The sequence below is a fragment of the Pangasianodon hypophthalmus genome, chromosome 25 (assembly GCF_027358585.1).
Source record: "Pangasianodon hypophthalmus isolate fPanHyp1 chromosome 25, fPanHyp1.pri, whole genome shotgun sequence".
Classification (NCBI taxonomy): domain Eukaryota; kingdom Metazoa; phylum Chordata; class Actinopteri; order Siluriformes; family Pangasiidae; genus Pangasianodon; species Pangasianodon hypophthalmus.
Genome location: NC_069734.1, coordinates 12,939,573 through 12,966,109, shown reverse-complemented (window position 1 = coordinate 12,966,109; position 26,537 = coordinate 12,939,573). Strand labels below are relative to the sequence as shown.

The window sequence follows — 26,537 nt, the reverse complement described above, 5'->3', positions numbered from 1 at the left end:
GAGTGTGTACTGGGCACAAAAACATGCTGCAGGCTCATCTTCATGGAACACTGCAAGGTCAATTATTTGGTTGGACAGAAACCCCAGGTTTAACCTCAAGGTAACTGAAGAGTCCAGCTTCCACCTAAGAGCATGCAAGACCTGTGTACTAAAGGCTGTTGTATTCATGAGTGTTTCCTGGACTACTAGGTCCCAGTCCTCAGTTAACAATTTCTTTTAAGCGACCAAACACACATTCACAGGTGACCTGGCTGAGGGTCACCAAACTCCATCCATTTGGGACAGCTTGGGGAGGAAGGCATCTGGGTGCTCTGATCACTAGCAAAAGCAGCAGTGGAAGCCAAGGTCTTGTCATCTCTGGGCCATGAGCAGGACTCTGTTAGTAGATGGTGCTAGTAGATGGTGTCATATCCCTGGGACAACACTTCTGGGTGCAAACACCACTCTTCCATCTGCTACACCATTGTACAGAGTTGGTATATGGTACACAATCAAGGAATCTGTGCAAGGTGGGCCTTCTGAACTTGTACCACCCTAATGATTGATATATTTGACTGTTACAATGTCTAAGTGGACCATGTGGTAATGTCACATGGGGCCAGTAGGAAAAGCTTGGGCAGGATGGGCTACCCTCGGTTCTGACTGGATGGTGTGTTCTGATCTCATACAGGGGTGCCACATGCCCCCTTTGACACCATACTGCTCCACAGTAGTAAGGTAACTGTCCATGGTGTCAATATCTCTCTAATGAGGCATTGCATCCATTTTGTTAGAAAAACCTTCCATCTACAGCAAAGTAGAGCCCATGTTCCTCTCACTGAGACAAAAGCACTTCTCTGGTTGTGGCATTTGGGTACCACAAAAAATGCTTTCATTGCAGCAAGCCTAGAGGATAAAAGCTAACGTTCCCATCTACATAGCGACCTGAATGGCAAGGATAAAGATGCCTGCAGCACGACGGGTGACAGGGTGGCTAGCATTCTCAGTTAATCTAGCTTGAACCTGATGAATCGTGTTCATTGCAAGGCCAAGCACTGCAGTGCGTATATGGAGGGTAGATGTGCCCTGAATTTCCTGTTTCTTGGTGGGGGCATATAGGAGCCAGTATGGCAATCCAAGTACATCAATACTGGCCATCAGAGAGGACAAAGCCACTTGCATACATCTTGAAAACCCCTATTAGAGAGAGATTAAAGGGTAGAACTCTGAATTGCAATGCCTTTCCTTAGAAGTCCAGGTTTGCTTTAGAACCCCCACTTCTCATACAGTCAAGTGCTGATGGACAAAACCACAGTGAAGCCACACATTATTTCCTGCCCAAATATCAGATTTCATTATGGAAAATAATGTATTGTTTTGAGTTTCATTTTGTTATTAAAATCAATATTTTATTAATCAGAAAACTTTTTGCAGGCCAGGAGTAATAGGGTGGACCTTCAAAATATATCGGGAAAGCTTTTGTTTTCATACAAATGGCAAGTCAGAAAGTTGCAAGAGTATGTTGTGCATACTTCTAGTAGCATAGAGCTTAAAGCACAAAGCAAAAATAGACTTGAAGCAAGAAATTCTGCTTTGTGCACAAATGACTGCATGCATTGACCACTTGACTGCAACAAAGACTGTTGTTCTATTTTGGCATATTTTAAAATGAGGTAACCATCAGGCAGTTTGTGTACCTTGTCTCATTTTACATACTTCTTTAAAACCAGAAACTTTAGTTTCTCAAGAGCTTCTGGAACATGAAACATATTGGACTGCACAAACTTGATGCTGCTGTTTGTTTACCCAGTATCATGTGAAAGCTTTCAGTGCTGCATTGTTCTGATCTCACATGCTATTTTATTTCTATAAGGAGCATTACATGTGTGCATGCACACACACACACACACACACACACTTAAAATTTACCCAAGCATACCACCTATTCTCTTTCATTCCCTTGTCATTAGTTGAGTCAAAGAATGGCCAGTGACTGTGACTCCCACTCTGAATGACGGAGAGAGTCGGTTATATAAGAAGCATCCACCTAGTGTAGTGCTAACCTTGTGACAGTACAATGAGGATACTTCTGGAATGAATATTTTACGACCTGCAATAGAAGGATATTGAGAATGTTTGTTGAGAACGAAACATGTAGAGTGAGTCAAATTCAGAACATACTGCACCATGATCACATGTTGTGGTTTTACATATTATTAGAGGTTTTACATTAGTTCTGTTTATATTGCAAGAGATTTTTCCTTTTTATAGGCTCATAAAATACAGTCACAGTGGGAACAGAAACACTTAGACCATCTGTTATAGACTGCTGCAATGAGAGAGTTGAAATCCACACAGCAATATAGGCTTGGCCGAGTGGGTGTATGTGTGGAGTCTCTTCAAGCCTGTGGGGCTGTCATTACACTTTTCACCTCTTTAGAACAGAGCTTGTTGTGTATTCACAGCTTTAGTGTTGCTGTATTCTTTCCCCAGAAAAAGGTGGTGGAGCAGTTGAGGAGAGATTTGCTGGTGAAGCAGGATTCGGCGGAGATCAGGCTCCAGACACACACACAGCTCCCTCTACAGGCTGATGGCAAAACTACCACATTGATCTCCAACCAGAACCAGAGCTCTCTTCCTCCAACTCACCTCAACACTCCACAAGTAGTTGTCCTCCTCTTCCTCCTTTAAAAATGCCAGACTTCTGTATTACTGAAATGTAGAAGAAGTTACACTTTATAATGTGTGATATCACAACTTCCTGCCTAAAATGCCATGTACAGTATGATGCAAAGAATTTCCAAGAATTAAGTTAAGAAAAACAAACAGCTTGGTCAATTACAGTTAGTATTTTTTTTTTTTGAGCAACAGCGTTTAAGTGTTTCTCTCTGGTTCAGCAGAACTTGAGGTGTGTGTATACTGTGGTTCTATATTGTGTGCTTGTATGTGTGAATGATGTGACTGATTTTTCTCTCTCTAGAACTCAGTGAGTGTGACTCCAGTCATTGCCACTAAAACTCTACCTCTGATGCTGAGAGCTGCCACACCCACCACTCCCATTGCCATGATGCCTACGCCCACCATTGCCATGGTTACCACCCTCACCAATACACCCCGCCCCAGCCTTCCAAACTCAGACCCCCAGAATTCAATAGGTCTCCAGACAGCCAGCAAGCCAGCCAATCAGGGAACGGAGCCTGTGCGGATTGTTCCCAAAAACACCATTGTTGTAAGTGAACATGTAAATGTGTTTTAGGGTGTCAGGCAGTGGTGTGAGAGGTTCACAAATATAAATGAGAAAGCAGAGAAAACTATGGAATTTTTTACTCCTGTTTCTACAGTAGTAGTGAAAACTACAAAGACAACCGGATTTGTTTTAATACAATACTTGTTACAAATCCTTGTTAGTCCTGTTGTTTTATTCAGTTCTTTTGTTTTGCTTGCACAGATTTCTATAGTTTTACTTTGTTTTCCTTAATGTGGTATGTGGTGTTGCGTAAACCTATTTCATAAAACTCAAACAACATCTGATGTCTAGGACAAACAAGAAAAATGAATACTTTCAGAAATGGAGCCATATTCTTAGTTAGTGTGCAGTCCTGGCTTTTAAATTCACACTGCGTGTGACTCATTGGCACTCTGCCAGTCAGAGTTCCTAAATTTGTCCTGTCCACCAGACAGACAACTGAGCTTCTCTACTGCCAGTTTGTTCCCATGGCAACCATTCAGTCCCCATCCCAGCCGGCACGACTAGCGTGTAGAGCAGGGGTTCAACTTTTAGCAACCGGGGACCCCTTTAACTGTAAAATAAATTCCATGGACCCCTTCCAATCACAGTCCAATTATTCAAATATTCAGCTCATTATTTCAATGTGTACAATAATATTTTGGCTATCAATTGCAACCAGAGAGTTTTTAAATTCCTGCAATTTCTGTCAACAAGTGAGGCCCAAGATGACCAGACCAACAGGCTAATAACTGTCAGAACTTAATAATGAATATAATAACTTTGACATTTGTAGGTTGTGATTTCCAGCACTCTAACAGTGTAAAGTTAAATAAATAAATAAATAAATAAATAAATCACAGACCCCTGGCTATGCTTCACGGACACCTGGGGTTTCCGGACCTCACTCTGAGAACCACTGGTGTAGAGAATGTGTTACTGTTATGAACATGCTTATCTGCTCACTGTTTATGCTTATCTTTCTTGCTCCCAATTGCCGTAGCTTTTTGTGTTTCTGCTTTTTATTCTCCATCAAAGGCAGCATTTCTGTCATTCAGATTTGCCTGGAAGCAAGTGGTTCTTGTAATTGCCGATAATGCTGTGAGAGTGTGTTTTTCTTTCTGCTGTATCTGATTCCTCCTTGAGTAAAGTCCTTCAGTTTGTTTCAGGATACTATACCTTTTTGCAAAATTTTCTATAAACCTTCATTTTTATTATACAGTGCTGATGTGCTTTTTGGGTTCAGATTTTCAGATTTTAACATTATTAAGTTAATGTTTTGTAGAATTACTATACCTTTTACACCTAATGCAGATATTTCTCACATTGATTTTGAATAAGTGATCTTTGGGTCTCTATTATTTGACATTGCACAGAAGGACAGTTTAATTAGAAATAGGGGGCACAACAAGAGAATAAAGAAATATGTAAGTATGTACAATTGTAAAATTCTAAAAATACAAACCTCTTAGAAAATGCTGAATAATGTTTTTATGAAGTGCCAAATGAAAAAGATTGGTTGCTCAGCTCACGATTGCACTATATTAAAATCCTTCTACCTAGCTAGCTATACATAGTGAAATATCAGATAACCAGCTCACCCTTTTTACAGGCTCATATTTCACCATTTAATTTGTCTTCTTCTTACCTCTGTATATTAAACTGATTACTGCACAGTTTGGGGGAAACTGAAACACAAGCAATGAGTCTGTTGAGTCAATGAGTCATTGCTAATTTTCACTGTTTTTAAATAGTAACAGAGTGCATAGTATATGCTGAATGTATTAAAGACAGCACTTGGCTCAGTGAGGTTCGTTTAGCTTACAGCATTTTAGGCAATGCATATACACTCACCATTCACTTTAATAGGAACACCTGTACACCTGTATGGTTGTTGGTACCAGCTGGGCTGGTTTGAGTATTTCAGAAACTGCTGATCTTCTGGGATTTTCACACACAACAGTCTTTAGAGTTTACACACAATGGTGCAAAAAACAAAAAAACATCTTGTGAGCGGAGGGTCTGCAGGCTGAAATGCCTTGTTGAAGAGAGAGATCAGAGGAGAATGACCAGACTGGTCTGAGCTGACAGGAAGTCTATAGTAACTCACATAATCACTCTTCACAACCGTGGTGAGCAGAAAAGCATCTCAGCATGCACAAAACATTGAACCTTGAGGTGGATGGGCTACAACAGCTGAAGACCACATCAGGTTCCACTCCTGTCAGCCAAGAACACAAATTTGAGGCTATCATGGGCACAGACTCACCCAAACTGTACAGTTAAAGACTGGAAAAGGAACATGCGATTGTTTTTTTGTTTTTTTTTTAATCTTCAATTGTCCAGTTTCAGTGAGTCTGTGCCCATGATAGCCTCAGATTCTTGTTCTTGGCTGAACCTGATGTGGACTTCTGCTGTCGTAGCCCATCCACCTCAAGTTTCACTGTTTTGTGCGTGCTGAGATGCTTTTCTGCTCACCATGGTTGTGAAGAGTGATTATTTGAGTTACTATTTCCTTCCCGGCAGCTCGAACCAATCTGGCCATTTTCCTCTGACCTCTTATCATCAAGGCATTTCCACCCACAGAACTGCCACTCACTCAATGTTTTTTGTTTTTCACACCATTCTGTGTAAACTCTAGAGACTCATGTGTGAAAATCCCAGGAGATCAGCAGTTTCTGAAATAAGCAAGCCCTTCTGGTACTAACATCCATGCCAAGTCACAGAGATCACACTTTTTCTTTATTCTTTAGACCGAAGCTCTTGACCTGTATCTGCATGATTTTATGCATCGTGCTGCTGCCACATGATTGGCTGATTAGATAAGGGCATGAGTGTACAAGTGTTCCTAAAAAGTGGATGGTGCGTGTAGCACTTGGCGGAAAAGTTTGGGTAAACCGGCTCCACTTGAGTCATTGACTGAAGCACACAAAAACTTTTCACATTGCCTTAGGCTTTTTTTTTATCCTGTTGTTTAGGATTCCTGAGTTGGGTATTGTTTTGTGTTCTTAATTTTTGCATTTTTTTTGCATACTTGGTCATTTTATGTGGACTGATGATATCTTAATTAGTTTGTCTATTGTGTGCTGCTGATGCTTCCACTTCATTTACAGAGACTTGCTTAACAAACTACCTGTGTTACAACCTGCAAATGAAATCTAATTAATTGGCATTATATGTCAAAAATCTTTTGTTTGCTATTTTGATTAATGCCATCCAAACCTGATCACTGTCGTTTGATGGCTGGCCTCCTCTAGACAGAGTCTTAATTGTGCCATGTTCTTTCCATTATTTATTAATGAGTCTAATGTTGCTTCATGGGTGTTCGAAACAGGATTTTTGTTAAGAACCAAATCCTGGCTGGTACTTTTCCAGACCTTTGTCCCGGATTTGCTTTGCAGCCTTCCAGGAACAGGTGTAATTATGTTGAGATCATGCAGTTGCTTGCAGGTCAACTCCATTCATCTAATTATATGATTTCTGATGGCAACTTGCTACACCAGAACTAATTTTGGAGTTTCACTGCAACAGGGGTGAATACTTATGCAATCACAACTTTTATGTTTTATATTTGCAAATAATTTTGCAAACTATATAGATTTTTCATCCCCCTTTAATGTCATGGGCTGTTTTCTGTAGATTCATGAACAAAGTTCCCATTTAGGTCCATTTCAGTTCCAGATTGTAATGCTACAAATGTGGAAAAGTTAAAGTGGGGGTGAATATTTATGCAAGCCAGTGTATCCTGACATAGCCATTGTAGATGAAGTTAAACACTACATAATTGCTCTCTTGTTTTGCCTCTTGCACCGCCCTATTTGGAAAGTGTATACACAAATGTCACAGGATGTGTTGTGTTAACTGCAGCAGATGTGCTACTCCATAACCTTGTCAATCTCTCTATCTTTCTCTCTTTCTTCCACTAAACATTTGGAACAGGTAATGCCCAAAACATCTGTGGCTCCAGCAGCACTGCAACCAATCCTGGCCTCATCTCAGCAGCCTGTGCTCCTTACTGCCAAGCTCAGCTCAGCTCTGCTGCCCTCAACAGGCCCAGTGCATCAACTCCACATTTTTAATCCCCAACCTGGCACTGCCAATGCCCCACCTGGAACCACTAATGCCACCCAGCCTTGCCCTGGCAGTGCCCAGCCTGGATTTAACATAATCCAGCCTTGCCCCAGCATCACCATGACTCTCAGCACCAACATCAGTCAGTTCAATACTAGCAGCACAAAGCACAACACACAGCTTCCCAGCATTCTTATCTCGCCCCAGCCCAGCAAACCCCATGCTGTGTCCTCTGCTCAAGCTAACATCGACTCTGTAAATACAGGCACACCTCACACAGCCCGGAGCAGCGAGCCCTGCCATAATATCCCTGTGAGTACATCATCCACATCTCCTAAACAATGGTTAAAAAAAATAGTTACAGTTAGTTAGTAGTTACGTTTTGTATAGTTAGTTAGTAGGTTCTGTGAAAATTTGTAGATTTGTTAAACAATGAATTAATCTATACAGTTATTACCCATATCACGAAAGGGGGGTGCATCAGGACTAAAAAAGTCGGGCAGTTTTTACTTTCAGACAGGAGGTCAGAAGCTCAATAACAACTTTACTAAATCTTCATTAAAGGTCTTAACTGACAATGGTCAGATATTAAGTACCTTAGGTTTGCAGATTAAACCCATTTTATACCAGAGGTGATGTTGCATGTTGCAACTGGTCTGTCACAATTTTAATTTTACACACTGGAGTATTCATTTCTGTTTTTATTCACTGGTTTAGTAAATATAAAGCGCAAATGTACTGTCAGATTATTATAAACATGCAGTTTGTTAATCCATGTGATGCTTCAGTAGGTTTACAGGCTAAAATATTGAGAATAGAAGCTAAATACTTGGCAAATACTTAACAAACTTTGTAGAATTTGCTCAACTGTGTATTGGTCACCATTTCCTGTGAAAAATGGAAATAAAACGAATGTTTGGTTTTGCTTGGGATCATCATGAAAAATTTTGATCACATCTTAGTTTAAAGAACAAATGTTCTTTTACTAACATATTTTTTTCAAAAATGTTGTGTGTTAGTCTTTGACATCAAGATGTTCAGCAGCCATTGACACACAAGATGTTTGACCAAGGAAGCGTGATATTTGGATGGATATTCACTTTGTCTCTGTCTCATTCAGACACCTGATGCAGTGGACAGAGTGGAGCCAAAGACATCAACCAGCAGCCCTGCACCTTCCCCGGTTCCACTGAAACCACCTGTCCCTCCTTCTACAACCTCCAGCACACACACCCAATCTCACACAAACACACCTGCAACTTCACACACCCCCACACCCAAAAGTCAGGACAACCCGCTGGTAAGGCATGGCTTTTTAACTTCCGTTAGAACATCCGTTGTCATACAATATAATGAAAAATTAAAGATAGATAGCTGCAAGTGTAAAAAGAAGTATGTGAAAGAAGAATGTAATGTGGGATGTGTGCAGTAGTCAGTCAGTTAGTGTTCTTTCGTGGTGTTAAATGAAATGCCATTCTATATAAGCATATGATATTGTCTTGAAGTCTTGCAAATTTTGCTAATGTTCTGATCTTATGAATTGTTCCGAAATATTGCTAACATTCTGATGTGGTTTTGATGTCAAGTCAAGTCCAGTGGCATTATTGTCATTTCAACCATATACAGCTAGTACGGTACACAGTGAAACATAATAACATTCCTCCAGGACCATGGTGCTACATAAAACAACACAGAACTATAAGAGACTACACATTACTACATACAGTGCACATGCAAACGTGTGCAAACAGCACAAGACAGTACAATAACAGTAAGAGACAGTGCAGCGCTGACCAGGACATAGTTCTAGTGTGGAAGTGTCAAATATAACAGTAGTGCAAAAGAATAACAGTATAATAAAATTAGGTGAATGTAAACGTAACGACTATGACATAGTATTCAGCGGATAAGCTTATACTATATATGGACATAGCAGTTATTGGGGTAGCAGCAGGCAGAGAGTATAGTAATGACAAGAATTATATACAATATTTCTATCAATACAGTAGCATCAAAAAAATGCAGGTAGTGAATACAGACATGTGCAAAAATTGCACAGGGAGTGGGATGGTGTTCAGTTGTGTGTGTGTGTGTGTGTGTTGTCAGTCCAGGCTCTGAGTATTGAGGAGTCTGATGGCTTGGGGGAAGAAACTTTTACACAGTGTGGCCGTGAGGGCCCGAATGCTTCAGTACCTTTTGCCAGACGGCAGGAGGGTGAAGAGTTTGTGTGAGGGGCGCGTGGGGTCATCCACAATGCTGGTGGCTATGTGCGGTATAAATGTCTATGATGTGCAGTTTGTTATGGAGTGTCACTCAGTACAGAGAGTGCTTCTAGTGCATAACAGATTAATAATGATCAGCAAGGTCAGAAGTCTAGGTCTAGATATCTCAGAGAGTGTGTGTGAGTGAGTGTGTAAAAGTGTGCGACTTAGTAATAACATACCCTCAGCCTGAGAAGTCTACCATTACAGTTTTTCTGATTGATTATGATGATTATGTTCAGAGTGTTATGCAGTAGTGTGTGTGTGTGTGTGTGTGTGTGTGTGTGTGTGTGTAATGTATAAAAGAGCCTCTCACAGTTTAGCCTGTAAATGTCAGGATGTCCTGCACTGGCTGAGAATTTACAGCTACTCCAACAGCTTTTTGCTCTTGGAGTGTTAAATATCTGCACAGTAATTATTGATCTTTGTTGGTGCTTGTTATTATGCCTCACTAGGTACAGCAATGATTTAGCAAGAGTGATCAGTGGTAAATTATGCTGTCTTTTTTCAGGGCAACAAGATGTGCAACATTTCCTACAGTTGTGCCATTATTGTTAAAATGAAAGTAAAATAATCATTTTGATTTCAGTTTCAGTTTGCATAAGACTTCACTTTGTATATACTTTACACTAGAAGTGTGTGCATTGTTTTTAACTCCTTTCACGTCTACTCCTGAAGGAATTCTCACTAAACCTTACTTTTATTTGTAGCCCCCCCAACAAACTTAGTTGGTTTCAAATATAAACAAAATTGTAATTTAAAACACAGTGAACCCTGATCAAGATAAAGTATTTACTAAAGATGAATGAATGACTGCATAGCACCACACAAGCATACAATGTACTCCCATGTCAGTGAGAATACGCTTTGACCTTTTTTGTTGCGTCCCAAAGCACACCTCATCTATTCCTCAGTTGCGTGTGTAATTTGTCATCAGTAACTGATGTTTTTGACTGTGCTTTTGTCCTTACAGAAACTGGCCTTCATGCTGTCTCTGGGGCTCGTAACACACGACTATCTGGAGGGTGAGTGTGTGTCTCCATTTTTGGCGTGTCTACTAAGCACATGCAGTACAGGAAGTATATGTAGTATGAAGACACATTCTCCCCGTGCATTTTATACAAAATTACACTCAATACAGTTAAAGCAATCAGCCAACAATCAGCCAACAATCAGCTGACTCATTGTGTTAACCTCAGCACTTTTTCTTGTGTGCAGAGATTCAGAGCAAACGTCAAGAGAGAAAGAGACGAACAACAGCAAATCCGGTGTATAGTGGAGCAGTGTTTGAGCCAGAGGTAACACACTCCCACACACAGATACAGATACAGTGTGCACATAACATGTGGAGGATAATTCCTTAACTGTGAATGTGTTTCAGCGTAAGAAAAGCACAGCATCTTACCTGAATTCTGCTAATCAAGAGTACAGTAAGAGAGGTGAGTATAGCGGTTTAGAAATTAACTTAAAGTGTGTGCACACAGCCATATTTTACAGTTTTATATGTACAGCTTCCGACCTTATGACATAATTATACTACCAGCAAAACACCAGCAATGTGCTTTCACTGGTACCTGTGCAACTTCACCTGTGTTCTTTTAATGTCTCTCTCACACACACACACACACACACACACACACACACACAGCCTGTAATTGACTTATGTAATAGGTTTGTTTACACGCACTGTTTAATGCCTCTACACTTTGAGAGATACTGAGCAGAATGGCTGCAGTGTGTTACTGTCAAAACTTTGCGTTATTTATTTATGCACAACATCAGAAAGCTGGTTCTCTAGTTTTATGAGGGTTAAAAAGTATCTTAATATCTAAAATAGCTGTATGATAAAAATTAAAATGTGTTGCTGGCTTCTTAAAAGCAGTTATTTGAGGAAGCATAGAGGCTTAGAAATGTTATTGTTAAAGGGGACATTAGTTCATGTCCTTCATTCACACACACAAAAAAACCAATATGTTGTCTTTAAGTGTTTCTTACACGCTCAGATTTATTGCCTGCCAGATCTTTAGATGTGCCTTACAGCCCAAAGCACTATTTAAATTTTCTGCTTTAAACAGACAAATATACCCCTGCACATGCAAAGATTGTTGAAATGAAACACATTATTTTTGTCCAACTCAAGATCACTGTATTTATCATGAAGTAAATTCTTCTTTCTTTCTTTCTGAGCTTTAAAGTTAATCAGAAGTTTAACTGTGCACGAGAATTAGATTATCATGTCCACCCTGCATTCTAATTCAGTTTATTTGTACATTTTCTCTTTTCTGCTGATGCTAATGTATGTACTTAATTTAATATCACTTAAATTTATATTTAGAAATCTCAATTTCCTGTAACTCAATTAAAAATTTTTCTGATTATTACATTTTGTTTATCGTTAAAACTCAAGGAGTTGACACAGACTTCAACGGGAGTGAAGGCTATAATTTTATGAACTTTTTTGTTTGTTTTTTAAATTTTTATTCTTTTATTACCATTCTTTTATCATGATAATAATAACAATAATACAACAAAGAGGAAATTGCCAAGAAGTGGCAGTAAAAAAAAAAATTGTAAGTGCTCTAATGCGTGAGTTTCTCTGTACGTGACGCTTGTGAATATCTGTATGTGCACACGTGGAACCTTGCACTCATTTTTAATGATCAGGCTTCCTGCCTTGCGTGCTCAGGTCAGCCGTCCTTGTGTTCTCTATTAAAGCCTGAGCTTTGAGATCTGACAAAGATGTGCACACTTGTTTTTCTTTTTTTTTGTTTAAGGGTTTTTAATGCTCACATTTTTTAATGCATCACCTTTTTAATGCACCCCAACCATTTTTGCATTGTGAAAGGAGTCCCATTTCCCTTTTTGTACAGCTTAACTCCATGACCTTGCTGCAACAAGAGTGCTCTTAAACATTTAGTCAGATGAGAGATGAATTGAGGCATTACACTTACCTGTGAAAGGAAATTATTAACTATATTAACGATTATACTTACCTATTTAACCTGTATGAATAAACTAATGATACTACATTTGTTAACACTTCAAGTGGTACATAACAAATGATTAAATCCATGTGGCTGATTTATTCTTTAGGTTGAATCCCTGCTTTGCTTTTTCTATTGTATAACATTATTTTTTCATTCCTACTTCTCTTTCTTTGCTAGCCAACGAGGACGGCTCATCAGAGGTATGTCATACCCGTGTTTCTTCTTATTTGTCTTTCCATTTTATTTTTTCCCCTTTTGTTGTCTCTCATCTCACCCAGGTCGCCCACCCAAACCCAGCAGTGTGGTGGAGAGGGGCATCAGCCCTTTGACCCCCACCAGCCTACACCCAGCGTGTGTGGGTCCTCACTTCCCCGTCTTTCCACAATCCCTCTCATCACATCCATCCCCATCCAGCCCTCGTCTCAGCCTGAGCTCAGTGGGGGATGTAAGTAGCTATGGGAGACTACTGCACCCACTGATACACTCCCCTGTTCTCTTCAGGATTACCAGCACTCCCTATGGGACAGATGAAGCTGTGGTCTCACTGGTGGCTAAGTGACGCTAGAATGACCACTGACAGATAGTGGCATTATAAATCATTACAACTGTGGAAGAGTAATGGTTTATAATCTCACTATCCGGTGTCATCCAGAAGAGGATGGTTTACTTTTGAGTCTGGTTCCTTTCAAGGTTGTGTCAGGAAGTTTTTCCTTGGCACTGTCGCCTCTGGCTTGCTCATTAGGGATCTAAAACTAGGTCTACATCCGGATTCTGCAAAGCTGCTTTGTGACAGTTGCCATTGTTAAAAACACTGCATAAATAAAATAAAATTTAATTGAATTGACCACAGTTTGTCGTGTAATCTGCCTTTCACCCCACATCAGTTAATCCTTTTGTATAGAATGTATCTTCCCAAATAATATTTTAAAAGAGATATGCTTTAAGTTGTAAAACATTACACATTACTTGAAGTATGAGGACTCCTGTTAAATGTTGCTCAAAGTGGTTTATTGGATTAGTTGAATGAATCCTACTGGGCATTTTAAACAATTTTTGATTAAAGTAGTCCCACCTCCACTTTTGTGATTGGCCCAGCATGTGGCAGTCAGTGTTGTGATTGGTGGATTCTGTGTGGCAGGGAGACATCCATGGTGCTTTCTGTGTGGTGTGTAGGCGCAGTGGGCAGTTACTCATGTGTGACGCCTGCTCATGCGTCTATCACCAGGACTGCCTGGCGCCGACCCTCCACATTGTTCCTCAGGGCATGTGGATTTGCCCCTCGTGCAAAAAGCAGGTAAATGCCCCCCTGAGCCTACAGTCTTTGCCCCCTGAACTTCTGCCCCATGCTCTCCCTTAAAAATATATATATATTGCCCAAGCCGTAGCAAACAGGGAATTGGCAGTCCTTGAAGATCTACACGTGCAAAGGCTCAATGACATGGGAGCAGTTCAGACCACGTTCATTTGAGCCGAGGCTGTTCTGTGCTGTGGAAGTTTAACATGCTTCATTGTAGTGTCCTCTGTTCTCTGGTACACGCATTATTCAATGTTGCATTTTCCTCATCCACTTCTTTTGCATTCATGTCTTTTTGTTTATTTCTGCACCGAGGCTATGTTGGGGTGTGCTTTGACTGCTAATAGTAGTTTTTATAATTTCCAGATTTTGAAGAAGGATGAAGTGATAGAGTGGCCTGGAACTCTTGCCATAGTCCATTCCTACATTTCTTACAAAGCAGGTAACAGGTTTGAGTCCTGGTAGCAGACCTGCCAACCTTTACACATTTTGCGAAGGAGCGCTGCATTTCAACCTCAGAGTACGCCGCACTGAGGTATTACCCAAAAATACGCAAAAAGAGTAGTCGTCTTTTCCCCCCGCAGATAAAAACGGCAGATTGACATATGAACCTGGAATGATTGACCGATGTGCAAGTGATTTGAATTCTCCAATATTACTGGACCCCCTGGAATTCCTCCCTTCCTCCCATCTTCCATTAGTAATCTCTTGTCTAATGATATAGCTAAAACTAGATAAGTTTACAGTTAACTATATTAACTGTATGACTGTTTTTCTGTGTTAAGATGTGGAAACTAGAATAGTTACTTAGACAAGTGATTTGTGAAAAGACGATTGAAAGAAGTACTGCGTCCTATGCATTATTCCTCTTCGGGGTTGGTCGAGGTCTTTGGTAATAATTTACACTGTTTCATTTATTAACTGGTAGTGATTCAAATATGCGGCATGACTTTCCTCTTTTGTCGTACAGAGAGAGAACAGGAGAAGCAAAGGCTGGAGAAGTGGAGCTCTGAACTGCAGCAGGAGAGAGAGGAGCTTGAGCTCAAAGCTAAACAGCTCAGTGACTCCATCACGGTGAGATCATGTCTCATTAATTTCTCCAGCCCCAAGGTTTCCATCTCTAGTGACTAATTATGTCATTCTTTGACATTTTAAAATCTTGAGACATTGGTCACAGCTAATATCTAGTTTTCTTGATCTTGTCTCCTTCAGATATGTACGGAGAGTAGGAATGGCGTTCTAGCCCGACAGAGGGAAATGGAGGCCTCAATAGAGAAGGTGAAGGATCTAGTACGTCTTATTAGGGGCATCCAGCTGCCCTCTCTGCCCCAGTTTTTGGCCATGGGCATTACCAACGGAAATCCAGGCACTATTTTGACCCAACAACCCATCACCACTCCCAGCTCGGAGGAAAACCAACATCCAAACAGAAAGAACAGCACAAGCTTTGGTAGTCTCTCTGATGTAGGCAACACCTTTACAGATCTCAGAGATACCTCAAACCTACACACCAATCCCACAAACACCAACAGCAGCATCCCAAGTGCTGAGAAAACCGAGGACACCAGTGAAACGAAGAACACTTCCATTAGCCGACATGGTTCTGTTACAAACACCTCTCCAACTCTCAGCAATACACACAGCCAGAACACCATGTGTGCCAGCTCAAACGGGACTCTGGAGCCAGAGGATGGATATGAGGAAAGCAAAAACCAAAATATCGCCAGTGACAAAGGCTGCGTGGGAGACATAAATAAAAACAGCATCAGGGACCTCAGAGGAAGTGTGGAGCCTCCGTTGCCTACAGTAATGCCCATGGCAGAGGTAGTACAAGGTATAGAATAGTATCGACATTAAAGTGTGTATCCCATTCTACCCCTTATGCCCCATAGACCTCCGATCTAAAAGTGTCCTAAGTTGCCATTTAATGTTTCTGTTCCTGTGTTGTCTTGTCTGTAAGAATCCACAGTGCCATTTTGGATGAGCAGGATTAAAAGTTCTAAAGTACCAGCACCTGAAAAAATTAACACAAATAATAATCAATAATAATATAAAGAAATAAAATTAAGAGTTATCAGAGTATATCACACCAATGTGTGCCTGCTATAGTTGCCATTGCACCTCTTGGTTGGAAAGCTTACGGAACAACTGAGCAAAGGATTTTTCCAGCTATTAAAATATTAGTGTTAGGACATAAGTAGGCATGTGCCGATAATATACAATAGTTGTACAATACATTGAGATATTAAACTTGCACGGTCTTGTCATTGTAGGCAATGACATTATTATGTCTGTATGACAGTGAAGTAAAGTTCCTTACTTTGGCCAGTTGTGAAGCCATCACCACATTTAGCCCTCAAAGCAGATGCATTATTCTGTTTATCATGAAAGTTTAAAATGTGCTGACTGATTAGTAAATTTCCAGAAATCCTTCACTGTTCAATTTAGCTAACTATTATAATACACACTGGTAGGCAAACAGTTAGTTCTTCAGCTGTTAGTCAGCTAGCTATGTTACAAAAACTAAGCTTGTGTATTTTTAGGATGTTTGATAATTCATTCATTCATCTTCAGTATCACTTTATCCTGGTCAGAGTCACAGTGTATTTGGAGCAACCAGGAACACTAGGCATGAGGCAGGAAGACACCTGGATGGGATGTCAGTCCATCGCAGGGCTTTCATTTTTTTTAGCAACTTGATTGTAAAATAAATGCACAAGAACTTAAAAGTTATGAATATAAGAGGTTGCCAAAGGCTCTTGCTGCCATTTACAGTTAAAATGGAGCGCCACAAGACAGCTACAGGTAAGCATGTAGTAATTATTTAATGTAATATTGTGATTACATCATAAACCCTGATAAAATTTATATATAACAATATGAAAAATGTATATCGGTACATGTCTACTTCTGGTCCTATTGCTGTTAAAAAGGAGTAATAAGGCTGGTAGAGTGATCGAATCAGTCCAGTACAGGTGTAGGGCTTTTTTCCCCTCTGGGCTCCAAAGCAGAACAGCTAAGAGAAAGACATGAATCATAATTTATAAGCAGGTCTTCCAGGTGTTCAAAAAGCTACACACCTATTAGATGTATTTGTTCTATTTATAACGTCCATGTGCAACAATTCTGTAAGTATATTTTTAAATTGTTGTCTTTTCAAATAAATTACTCAGCTCTGTTTTGCCAAATATTGTTTGCCACAGGGACATGTATTTTTACTTTATGGTGATTAAATAGATGTATGAATAATAGCGTTGTATTTGTGTAGCATCAGTATTGAGGACTCCTAATAAAACACAGACACAGCCTTTACTAGTGATCAAAATGACATGTGTTTGAGTGTTAAGGCAGTTAGTGAGTTTGGTGTTGGATCTCAAACACAACCTTTACAACAGAGGATTTCAAGTGTAATGTTCCATCTCTTTCCCTAATAGGTTTTTTTTTTTTTTTTTTCAATTAAATTAGACTATAATAAATCAATGACTTAGTTAATAGAATGACTCTAAAATCAGACTTTACAAAGACATTGTGGTTAGTTTCCCTCTCTAGTGTACCACAGGGCTGACGGCATCTGCACACTAAGTAAAGCTTTGTTAGTGAAGGTTTCTGCAGCACACTGATGGTAAGCATTGTTTTCTGTCAGCTGTCACTTTTCTGTGGGTTTATTTGGCCCTGTGGTACTTTACTGTTGGTTTATGCACATTTTATCAAAAAGAAATCTTTTATTTGTGAAATGATGCTTATGTAGCATTATACAAGGGCTTTCTATTTTGTATTGTTTTATTAGCTGAAGTGTTAGCCTTCCACATGGCAGCACTGTTAAGACAACGCGGAGCAAAAGCACAGGAGTGCGAGGTTTAGCTAAGAACAGCACAGGAACATAAAAGAACCCAACACCGCTCCACTCATCTGCTATCATATCATGTTAAAGAGTGAGTGATCAAAGACATGCTGCATTTGTATCATATCTCTGAAAGTCTACAGATGTGAGTGTCACACCATTATAAATACAAGATTGTGTGTTTTATACAAGGGTATGGCGACTTTTATGAAACTTTATGTCGGTAATGAAGCACAACAGATCATGCAGAGATGCAAATTACAAATATAAATGTGATGCAGGTCTGTGTAAATATAAATAGTACTGGTTGTGTCCTTGTATCAGCTTTGTGTGTGTGTGTGTGTGTGTGCGCGCGCACGCGTTTCACTACTCAGGCAATCAACCCGTTTGGCCTGTAGTAGAGTTTTAAAGCGGTTGCCTTAACATGCTCTGGTTTCTTGGTTAATGTGATGTCCCAGTTGGAGGAACATTTGCGTCAGTGTGATTTGGCAAAATTCTGTGTGTTTCCCTCCAGGAGTCATTACTGCTTTCTGTTGCACTATCATCACATTTTAGTTGTGTACCTTATGCTTATTTTTGGCCAGTGCCTGATTTGAGTTTTGTTTTATTACGGTATTCTTGCACTTTCAGTTAAAACAATTTAATTGTTTTTTTAATTTCTGGAGTGCTTTTGCGTCCATTTCATGGTTTAGTTGGTTTGATTCAAAGCAACCAAGCTTTATTTCTGACCTGCTGCACAATAGTGTTTAGCAGCGAGCCAATTAATTTTAATTTTCAAAAGCCCTGTTGGAGAACATTTTCTAGATGAATAAACAGTGACGTTTATACAGACGTATGTGAATTTGCCAGAGTGGGACCTAATGGACAAAAACTGGTGGGCAGCTTTAAGCCCTGTAAAATTAAGGGGAAGGGGGGAATTACAATATATACAAAACTGTTGTTGACTCTCACTAAAGTTGTGAGATCTCAGTTGTGAGCATTGATGTGCATTTTTCTACAGAGAATTGTTCTTTTTTTTTTTTTCTATGATGATGAAATGTCTGATATAATAAAAGTGTGTTTTAGGGGTTGGTAAGGGATTGCCCATTAAATTGGATATTTGCAAATGTCATCTTAAGCCCCTTGTTGGGCCAGGAAATGTCAGGTTTTGCTGAAAACTCTGACCATTTGTGTTTGGATGTTTAAAGCTGTAGTGTCTGAAAGTGTGGAAAGTCTCTGCATATACGTTACATACACTAGAGAATAAGTGTTTGTGTCATTTTATTGGTCCCTAAAGTGTTTTAAAAAAAATAATAATACATTTTTTTTTAAATGTGAAACTACTGGAAAGCCCAACACTGAGGCAGTGCATTACAGTCCACTACAGTCATCATTAGGCTGCTTGGGCGGAGTGTTGAGGTCCACATTCACATTTTCACTCAACACAAACTTGCACGCCTTCCTTTTACCATTACCTCATTAAAGGGCCTCTCACCTGTACGAATTCAGGAAGGCAATCATATAAGGAGTATTGCACAAACACAACAAATTCACAGTGGTACACCCCTTGTGCCAAACAAATTACAAAGTGTTCAGTATGCGATTTACATAGTTCTCTTGGAAAGAAGTGTTGAATATTTTTTCATAATGGTTTTAAGTATGATGTGATGAATTACTTTTTTACAGTTTGTATGTTATCTGGTCTTTGTTGGTCTTTGTTGTTTGGTGCTGCCTGATGTTGGTTTGTTCGTTTCATTCATAGACTTCATCGTTTTCTTCGTGTAAGTTATTTAATGCACATTTACACATCTTTCTTCATGTTGAAGGGGATGGGCATTTTAGGAGCATTTGATCAATTTGTATTTATTAATTTTTACCATTTTTGCTAATTAAAACCATAAAGTCAATCACTGTTTCATTTGTCTGTTTCTGCATCAAGCTTTACTCCAGGTTTTTAATGACATGGTTACAGTCTCTCCACATATGACATACAGTATATTGTATAGATTCTTTGATAATTAAAAAATATAAATACATCCAAATAAAATATATACTTAACATCCTTTTCAGACACTGGAAGCATCAAGCTGAAACCCTTCACATATAAATCATAAAGTGTAGATCTGATAGGCAGTGGGTTAGTAATACTTTTGAAAATAGTGAATTTTATGTTGGTACATGTACATTTACTCTTCTGTTTCTCTTACTGTTCATTGTCAAGTAATAAGAAGCTAGAAGGTCCAATAGTCAATTCACTTCTATTTGTACAGAGCTTCTAACATTGTCACAAAGTTGTAACAGAAAGAAAGAATTCCATGCTTTTTGTTCCTCACAGATTTGGTACACTGTGTATAGAATAAGCAGTTCTGAATATGCCAGGTTGTAATTTATGTGCAAAATTATGAGTACTGTAAAGACCTTCACACTTCATTTATGTTTTTCCCCTCTCCTGCCATGTGTAATAAATGTAAGAGCCACACTTGCTTTTTATAGAGAATGGTCCTGCCCAATTAGCTTCCCAAGGATGCCCGTGAGTATTGACTTTAATCATTAGTGAATGTCCCACAGAGTAGTCTACATGCTTTACATGTTGGTCATAATACAATGTTATACATTCTGTAATGCTGTAATCTGTGTAAGGGTGGTTACACTAGAGTTTGGTAAAACATCATACAGGGTTGTCTGAAGTGTTTTCCCCTGCTAACATGTTATAGGAAGTGCAGCTATGTGGCTTAACAGGTGTTCCAGTCAATACTTTCATGAGCTCATGAAGGCTGAATCCTGTCACTCTGTGTTCCTCAAAGGACAACTACAGTCGTAGGTAAATATTTCATGTCACTGAATTAATTTTCCAAAGCTATCTTTTAAAGAAGGTTTTAATGGTTCAGTTCAACCTCTAGAGGTTGATGCATGTCATGTGTCTTGAAGGGTCAAACTGTTGCATACATGTGGATTGAAGAGCTCAAAGGATGTGCAGGAATTGAACATTTCCAATAGGGTTTGGGAAGATTTTCAAGGAGTTGGTCCATTTTTGGCTTTGTAGGCAAGTGTTAGAGATTTAGGCCTAGGGCAGACAGCCAAGGAAGCCAGTGGATGGAATGCAGTATTGACATGGGTGAATACAAGTAGGGCTGCTGGAGCTACATGGAGAGAAAGGGTCAAATTCTCATGATCGTTTGATCGTCTGACATTATTCTGAGGTTTCATGTGGTTTTGGAAGGAGTCATCAGGGAGTTCTCAACAAATATGGCAGAATCAAGGCATGGGCATCCATTTACAGTTATATATAGTAGCTCAGTCTTGCTGGGATTTAGCCATAGTTGATAAGATGAAATGTCTGCCAGAGATGCTGGGATACTGATAGTAACTTGGGAATATGACGGTGGGAAAGAAAAGGCAAGTTGAGTGTCATCAGCATAACTATATTAAGAAAGTCATGTACAGATATTCCCTCACCAAGAGAATGGATATAGAGGGAAAAGAAAAGGGGCTCGAGCACCATGGCTTGTGGGACACCAAGAGATAGGATATATAATACAATAAAATGAACAAAAGGATACTGTGGCTAACTGTGTCAGAAGTTCCAGGACTGATTATAGTTTGGCTAATCTTTTTTTGTTTTCCTTTTTTTTAATTTATTTGATAGGGACAGTGCTCATTAATCATATACTATACTCATTAATTCATATACTATACTCATTAATCAGATACTGTAAATAAGCCAGAATTAGCCCAGCAGGCTAATTTTCATCTGTTGCCCCTTGCCACATATTATGGTGGCAACCTAAATCTAAAAAGTTATCACAAATAACAAACGTGTCAATACAATAAAACTGTACAATTGAAACATATCCATGATTAAGTAATGATAGAAAAAAAACAGATTTAAACATACATCAAAACAGAATAATACCACATCAACAGATACATACAATAAACCCTACTAAAGATGATAATGGCAATGTCAGAGATAAAATGGTTTATGTACACATGATTACAAGTTTGCTTTTAGTCATATCTTTAGTTTATATTTAAATGTTAGATAATTTGTACTATCTCTTAACTCAATTTGTAGAGTATTCTAATAATGCATGAAAAGCTGTGCTGCCTCTGTTGTTAGGTATGGTCTTATATGCCTAAAGTTAGCCAAATTAAATTTAATGGTATTGGCCACCTTTTTGGCATGCTTTCGAAATGACAAATGAGAGTCTAAAATAAGATAGATATTTAAAATCAGACAAGACCTTATGTTACATTGACTCTGTAGATTTTTGTGAGAAGAACATGCAAACAGTTTTGCTTATGTTCAAATGTAAATATGAATTACTTAACCAGTCAGAAACTTGAACCAATGCTTCAGTTAAATTGTTTGCTGCTTCTTGTTGTTGTTTTTAGCATGCACATAGAACTATATCATCAGCATACATTTGAATATTACAAATGGAAAGACTAAAAGCAAATCATTAATATACAAACTGAACAGAATAGGGCCCAACATTGATTCTTGAGGAACTCCAATATTAAAGTTAAGATATTTTGATTGACTATTACCAACACTTACACTTGGCTTCCTGTTTGATAAATATGAATTCATCCTTTTAATGGCATCAGTAGAAAAAATTAAAAGTTTTGAGAGGAGTACCTCATGGTTCACAGTATCAAAAGCCTTCTTTAAATCCAAAAAAAAAAACTGCTCCTATTACCCTGCCGCCATCTAAGTTAGAATTTATCTTTTCAAGAAAATAGCAGTTAGCTGTTTCAGTTGAATGTTGAAACGAAATCCAAATTGCATTGGATGCAAAGGGGTGTGTCCCTCATTCAGGTAAGCAGTCAGCTGTTTGGCTACCCATTTCTCAGCCACTTTGGAAACTACAGGTAGAATGCTAATAGGTCTGTAGTTTCCTACAGTTGTTTGATCACCAACCTTAAAAACCGGTGTTACAATGGCTGACTTCCAGAGATCTGGGAAAATGCCTTACTTAATTGAGAGATTAATCAGATGGGTGATAGGACAAACTAAAATATCCTTATATGATTTTAAAAATGTAGTATCTAATCCATATGCATCTTTTGCTTTTGAATCTCTAAAAGAACTTATGATATTTATCACTTCAGTTTCAGATATTTCATATATTCTAAAAATTGGTTTATCCTCACTGATTGGGTTACACACACTATTTCTGGAAGAGAAGCTCTTGGCCAGATCCTCAACTGAGTTTATAAAAAAATTATTGAAAGTGTTTTCTATCATTTCCTGATCCTGAGTTAAAATTCTGTTAACTTTGAGTTAAATTCTATTTGTTCTATGATCAGTATTTCTTCTAGTTAGTTTATTAAGATTTTTCCAGATAAGTTTCCCATTACCCCTTGCATCATCAATTATTCTGATATAAAACTCCGCTTTAGCCTTCCTTCTGTTCCTTACTACTTTATTTCTTAGGGATGTAAAAATGTGCTTATCGCTACTGTGATTTAAGTGCTGTCTTCAATGCAAAATCTCGCTCTTTTATTTGTTGCCAAAGGGCATCACTGAGCCATGGTAAAGTATTATTTTGTCTGGATTTAATATTAACCTTCCTAGTAAAGGGGGATATTACTTCATAGTTGTGAGAAACATATTGCTACTGTTCTTAATATCTTCACTGTGCAGAAGATTTGACCAATCGATTTGCCATAGTGTATTTTCAAAGTTATTCATTTCATTTTTTGGAATTCTCTGATGGTTAGGTTTTGTTTTAATTGTATTGTCAAAGCGTTTTCTAATGAGTTTCCTTACCAGTAGTGTGATATTATGGTCCCTCCTAAACACATGTATCTAGAGATATCTAGCGCAGCCATTGGGGAAGATTTAGTTAACCATGTGTCAGAGATGCCAAAAAAGTCCAAGGTTGAGCCAGTCAATAGATGTTCCAGTTGATTGCTTTTTGATACAACACTGCGAATATTTAAATGTCCACCTAATATTGCCTTTGATTCAGAGCGTGGATCCCATAGAATTTTTGCATGATTAAGAGTTCGAAAGAAGTACATTCTTCAGTGTTTCATGATCGCTGGATTTATAGCTTTTTGTTTTTGTTTATGTACAAAAATCTGTTTGTCTGGACCCGTTAAGTTAGTAGTCGTCGGAGTGTGATGCACAGTCAAAGTTTGGGACTCACTGACACCGGTTGACTGCGAATCAATGTGTCCCCCACAAGTCACCTGGGAAACAGTCGCAGCCATGGCCGCACGCTCAACCAATCAGGAACGCCTGGTGCATCTGCAATGAAGGACGACATCACACTCCAGGATTAGTCGGCAAAAATACAGCTGTCAAGGACCTCCACATGCCGGCGGGATAACTCTACATGGTCGACATGATTTCTAGAAGCATGAAGTGTCTCATTTGTTATCTGAGTGTCCCCCATTGTCCCACAAAAGCGGCGGTGCTACCAAACAACTCTAATCTGGTCAGCCTAGTTCGAATTCAGACTAGTTGAGATTCAAGGAAAATATTAGTTTTATTCATTTTATTTATGTGTTCTCCAATGAGATAACCAGTCAGTTTCTGCTGTCAAAAAGTACCTTCCTAGGAAGTAAGTCCCCATTAATTGAATATGGAAATGCTCAGGACCCATACTTCCTTGTGGACAGTGTGCACATCCCATTGAAATGATTACCCCCCCACCATGTGGACTCAGTTCTTGCCATGGTAAAGGGATTTATGTCATAGATTATATACCTAGACGCCGCATTGTCTATTTAGCCCTGTTTTACCAAATACGTCAATGGCTGAGCGAGATTCGCCATCTTGCAGTGGTATTTGTTGCTGCACTTTACATTGTTAAAACAAAATTACTACTGTAGTTTTATGCTATGATTAGAAGAAAAGTAGAATAGAAAAGTAGGTAAATAGAAAATGTAGATAAAGTGGAGAACTAAAATGAAAGTGTAGCTCCACAATGAATGCATCTTGTGGGTTCACCACTTGTAAGTTGGGTGGAGGGCAGCTGCACTGACCGTCGGATGGAAAGCACATGATGGATAGTCTTAGATGCACTAAACCTTGTTAGAGAAACATGGAAGAAAGAGAAAGAGCCTGAGATAAGGTGTGAAATGGGAAAGTATTGACTAGACATAATTGATCTTAAGCCTGATTTATACTTCCATCTGAAAGGTTACTGACCTTTTTGGAGAATTGGAAAGGCACTTGGGGCAGTTCAGAAAAGTCCCAAACTGCCTACCCTCCACAGTATTTCATCAGAAGTGTGAATGAATAGGGGCAGAAACCGGCCAGACAGCATGCCTCAGACCCTTTCCTAAATTGCATTTATCAAAGCACAGTGTTTGGTCACAGTGAACCAGGTTAACTGATATAAGTGTACCTCTTCAATCAGGTTTTAAGAAAAGTGCAAAAGCCTCTATTCATGCTTTAATAAATGTTTTAACATTGCAATTGTGTATAAGCTTCCACAGATGATGATGCAGCAAAAATGGCAACAGTCTTAACTCAAGTGAAGCCAGACAACAATAAAATGTGTGCTTACCTGATGACATGCCATTCTGCTTACTGTCCATCCCTTGTTTAATGGACAGCTAAGAACCTCCTGGTGTTTTGTAAAACAACAGTTTGGATAAACCACAAAATTGATTTTAAATCCATCACAGTACAGGCTCTGGTACCAAACCAGGGGTGGTCTCTCATCTATTCCCCTAGGAGAATGTGGGGGTGGTCACAAGTCTCAGATTGAGGGCTGCGCATTTTCATTGTTTCTCAGTGGCCAAGAGGATTTTTTATAATGAGGCTTTGAGTCTTCCCCGTGATTCCATAGTCCCACTGGAGCTGAACCCGAGCAGTGAAATGTTATTAGATGTTTTTGTTCAAGTCAATAACATATAAGCACAAATAAGCTGTCTAGTATACTTGGTACAAAGTTTAGCAATGTTCTAATGACATTATTTGATTTTAGGTCATATATTTTGGACACTCAAGTAAAAAGAAGGGAAGAGCTCTCAACTGATCACCAGTTGATGAGTTGGGTTTGTTGCATGGGGTGGTGAACAAATGCCAAACCCAGTGGTGTCGTTCAGTTGCTCATGGGAGTCTGACAGAACCAGACAAATTTAACTTCTATCTACGAAAGGACTGATTCGTGATACTGAGTGATGGCAGTAACCAAATAGACCATGTTCCAGTCCTCAGTTGCAGAATGCTTACCTGATTCAACTGCTATGAAGGCCAGAAGAGCAGAAATCAGTTGCAGAAGCAAAAACCTGAGGAAAAAAGACTTTCGGATGGTCACAAAGATTTCTGGTAAACCAGCATTGCTTCAGCAGGGGGAATGTGCTGTTCTAAGTTATGGTAAGCAAGAGTAGGTGAGTGGCTGACCTCTACTGGGGTTATTGGTGAGCACTGGAAGAAGTACTTTGAGGAACTCCATAACTCAGTGGACATGCACTCATTTCAAAAGACAGTGCCAGATTCCATCTGTGGCTATGGTAGTTAAAAACCTTTGCAGTGGCAACGCTTTATGGATAAATGATGTCAGAGATGTCTGATGACATGACCGTGGTGAGTATCATCAGCAAGAACGATGAGTCAGCATACAGAGAGGAGGTGCAGCAGCTAATGGACTGGTGCAGAGCCAACAACCTGTCTCTAAATGTGGACAAAACTAAAGAGATGGTTGTTGACTTCAGAAGAGCATAAAATGACCACTGCCCGCTGAACATCGGCGGCTCCTCAGTGGAGATCGTCAAGAGCACCAAATTTCTTGGTGTTCACCTGGCTGAGAACCTCACCTGGTCGCTCAACACCAGCTACATAACAAAGAAAGCCCAGCAGCACCTGTACTTTCTGAGAAGATTGAGGAAAGCACATCTACTACCCCCCATCCTCACCATGTTCTACAGAGGGACT

General features: G+C 39.2%; 1 protein-coding gene across 3 annotated transcripts in view; it reads left to right on the top strand.

Moving 5' to 3' along the window:
• Window positions 1–19,714, top strand: part of phf21aa (PHD finger protein 21Aa) — a 40,452-nt gene extending 20,738 nt beyond the window's left edge. The window contains exons 6-17 of one of the 3 annotated variants that reach the window (XM_034299746.2): window positions 2,473–2,643; window positions 2,960–3,208; window positions 7,145–7,588; window positions 8,397–8,576; window positions 10,511–10,562; window positions 10,756–10,835; window positions 10,919–10,976; window positions 12,803–12,969; window positions 13,663–13,818; window positions 14,185–14,260; window positions 14,789–14,892; window positions 15,031–19,714. In XM_034299746.2, coding sequence (XP_034155637.1) covers window positions 2,473–2,643; window positions 2,960–3,208; window positions 7,145–7,588; window positions 8,397–8,576; window positions 10,511–10,562; window positions 10,756–10,835; window positions 10,919–10,976; window positions 12,803–12,969; window positions 13,663–13,818; window positions 14,185–14,260; window positions 14,789–14,892; window positions 15,031–15,663 — 2,370 coding nt within the window. In that variant the 3' untranslated portion in view covers window positions 15,664–19,714. Of the gene's footprint in view, window positions 1–2,472; window positions 2,644–2,959; window positions 3,209–7,144; window positions 7,589–8,396; window positions 8,577–10,510; window positions 10,563–10,755; window positions 10,836–10,918; window positions 10,977–12,701; window positions 12,725–12,802; window positions 12,970–13,662; window positions 13,819–14,184; window positions 14,261–14,788; window positions 14,893–15,030 lie in introns of all 3 variants that reach the window. The other 2 variants (XM_034299747.2, XM_034299748.2) reach the window with 2 other exon arrangements.
• Window positions 19,715–26,537: the final 6,823 nt, after the last annotated feature.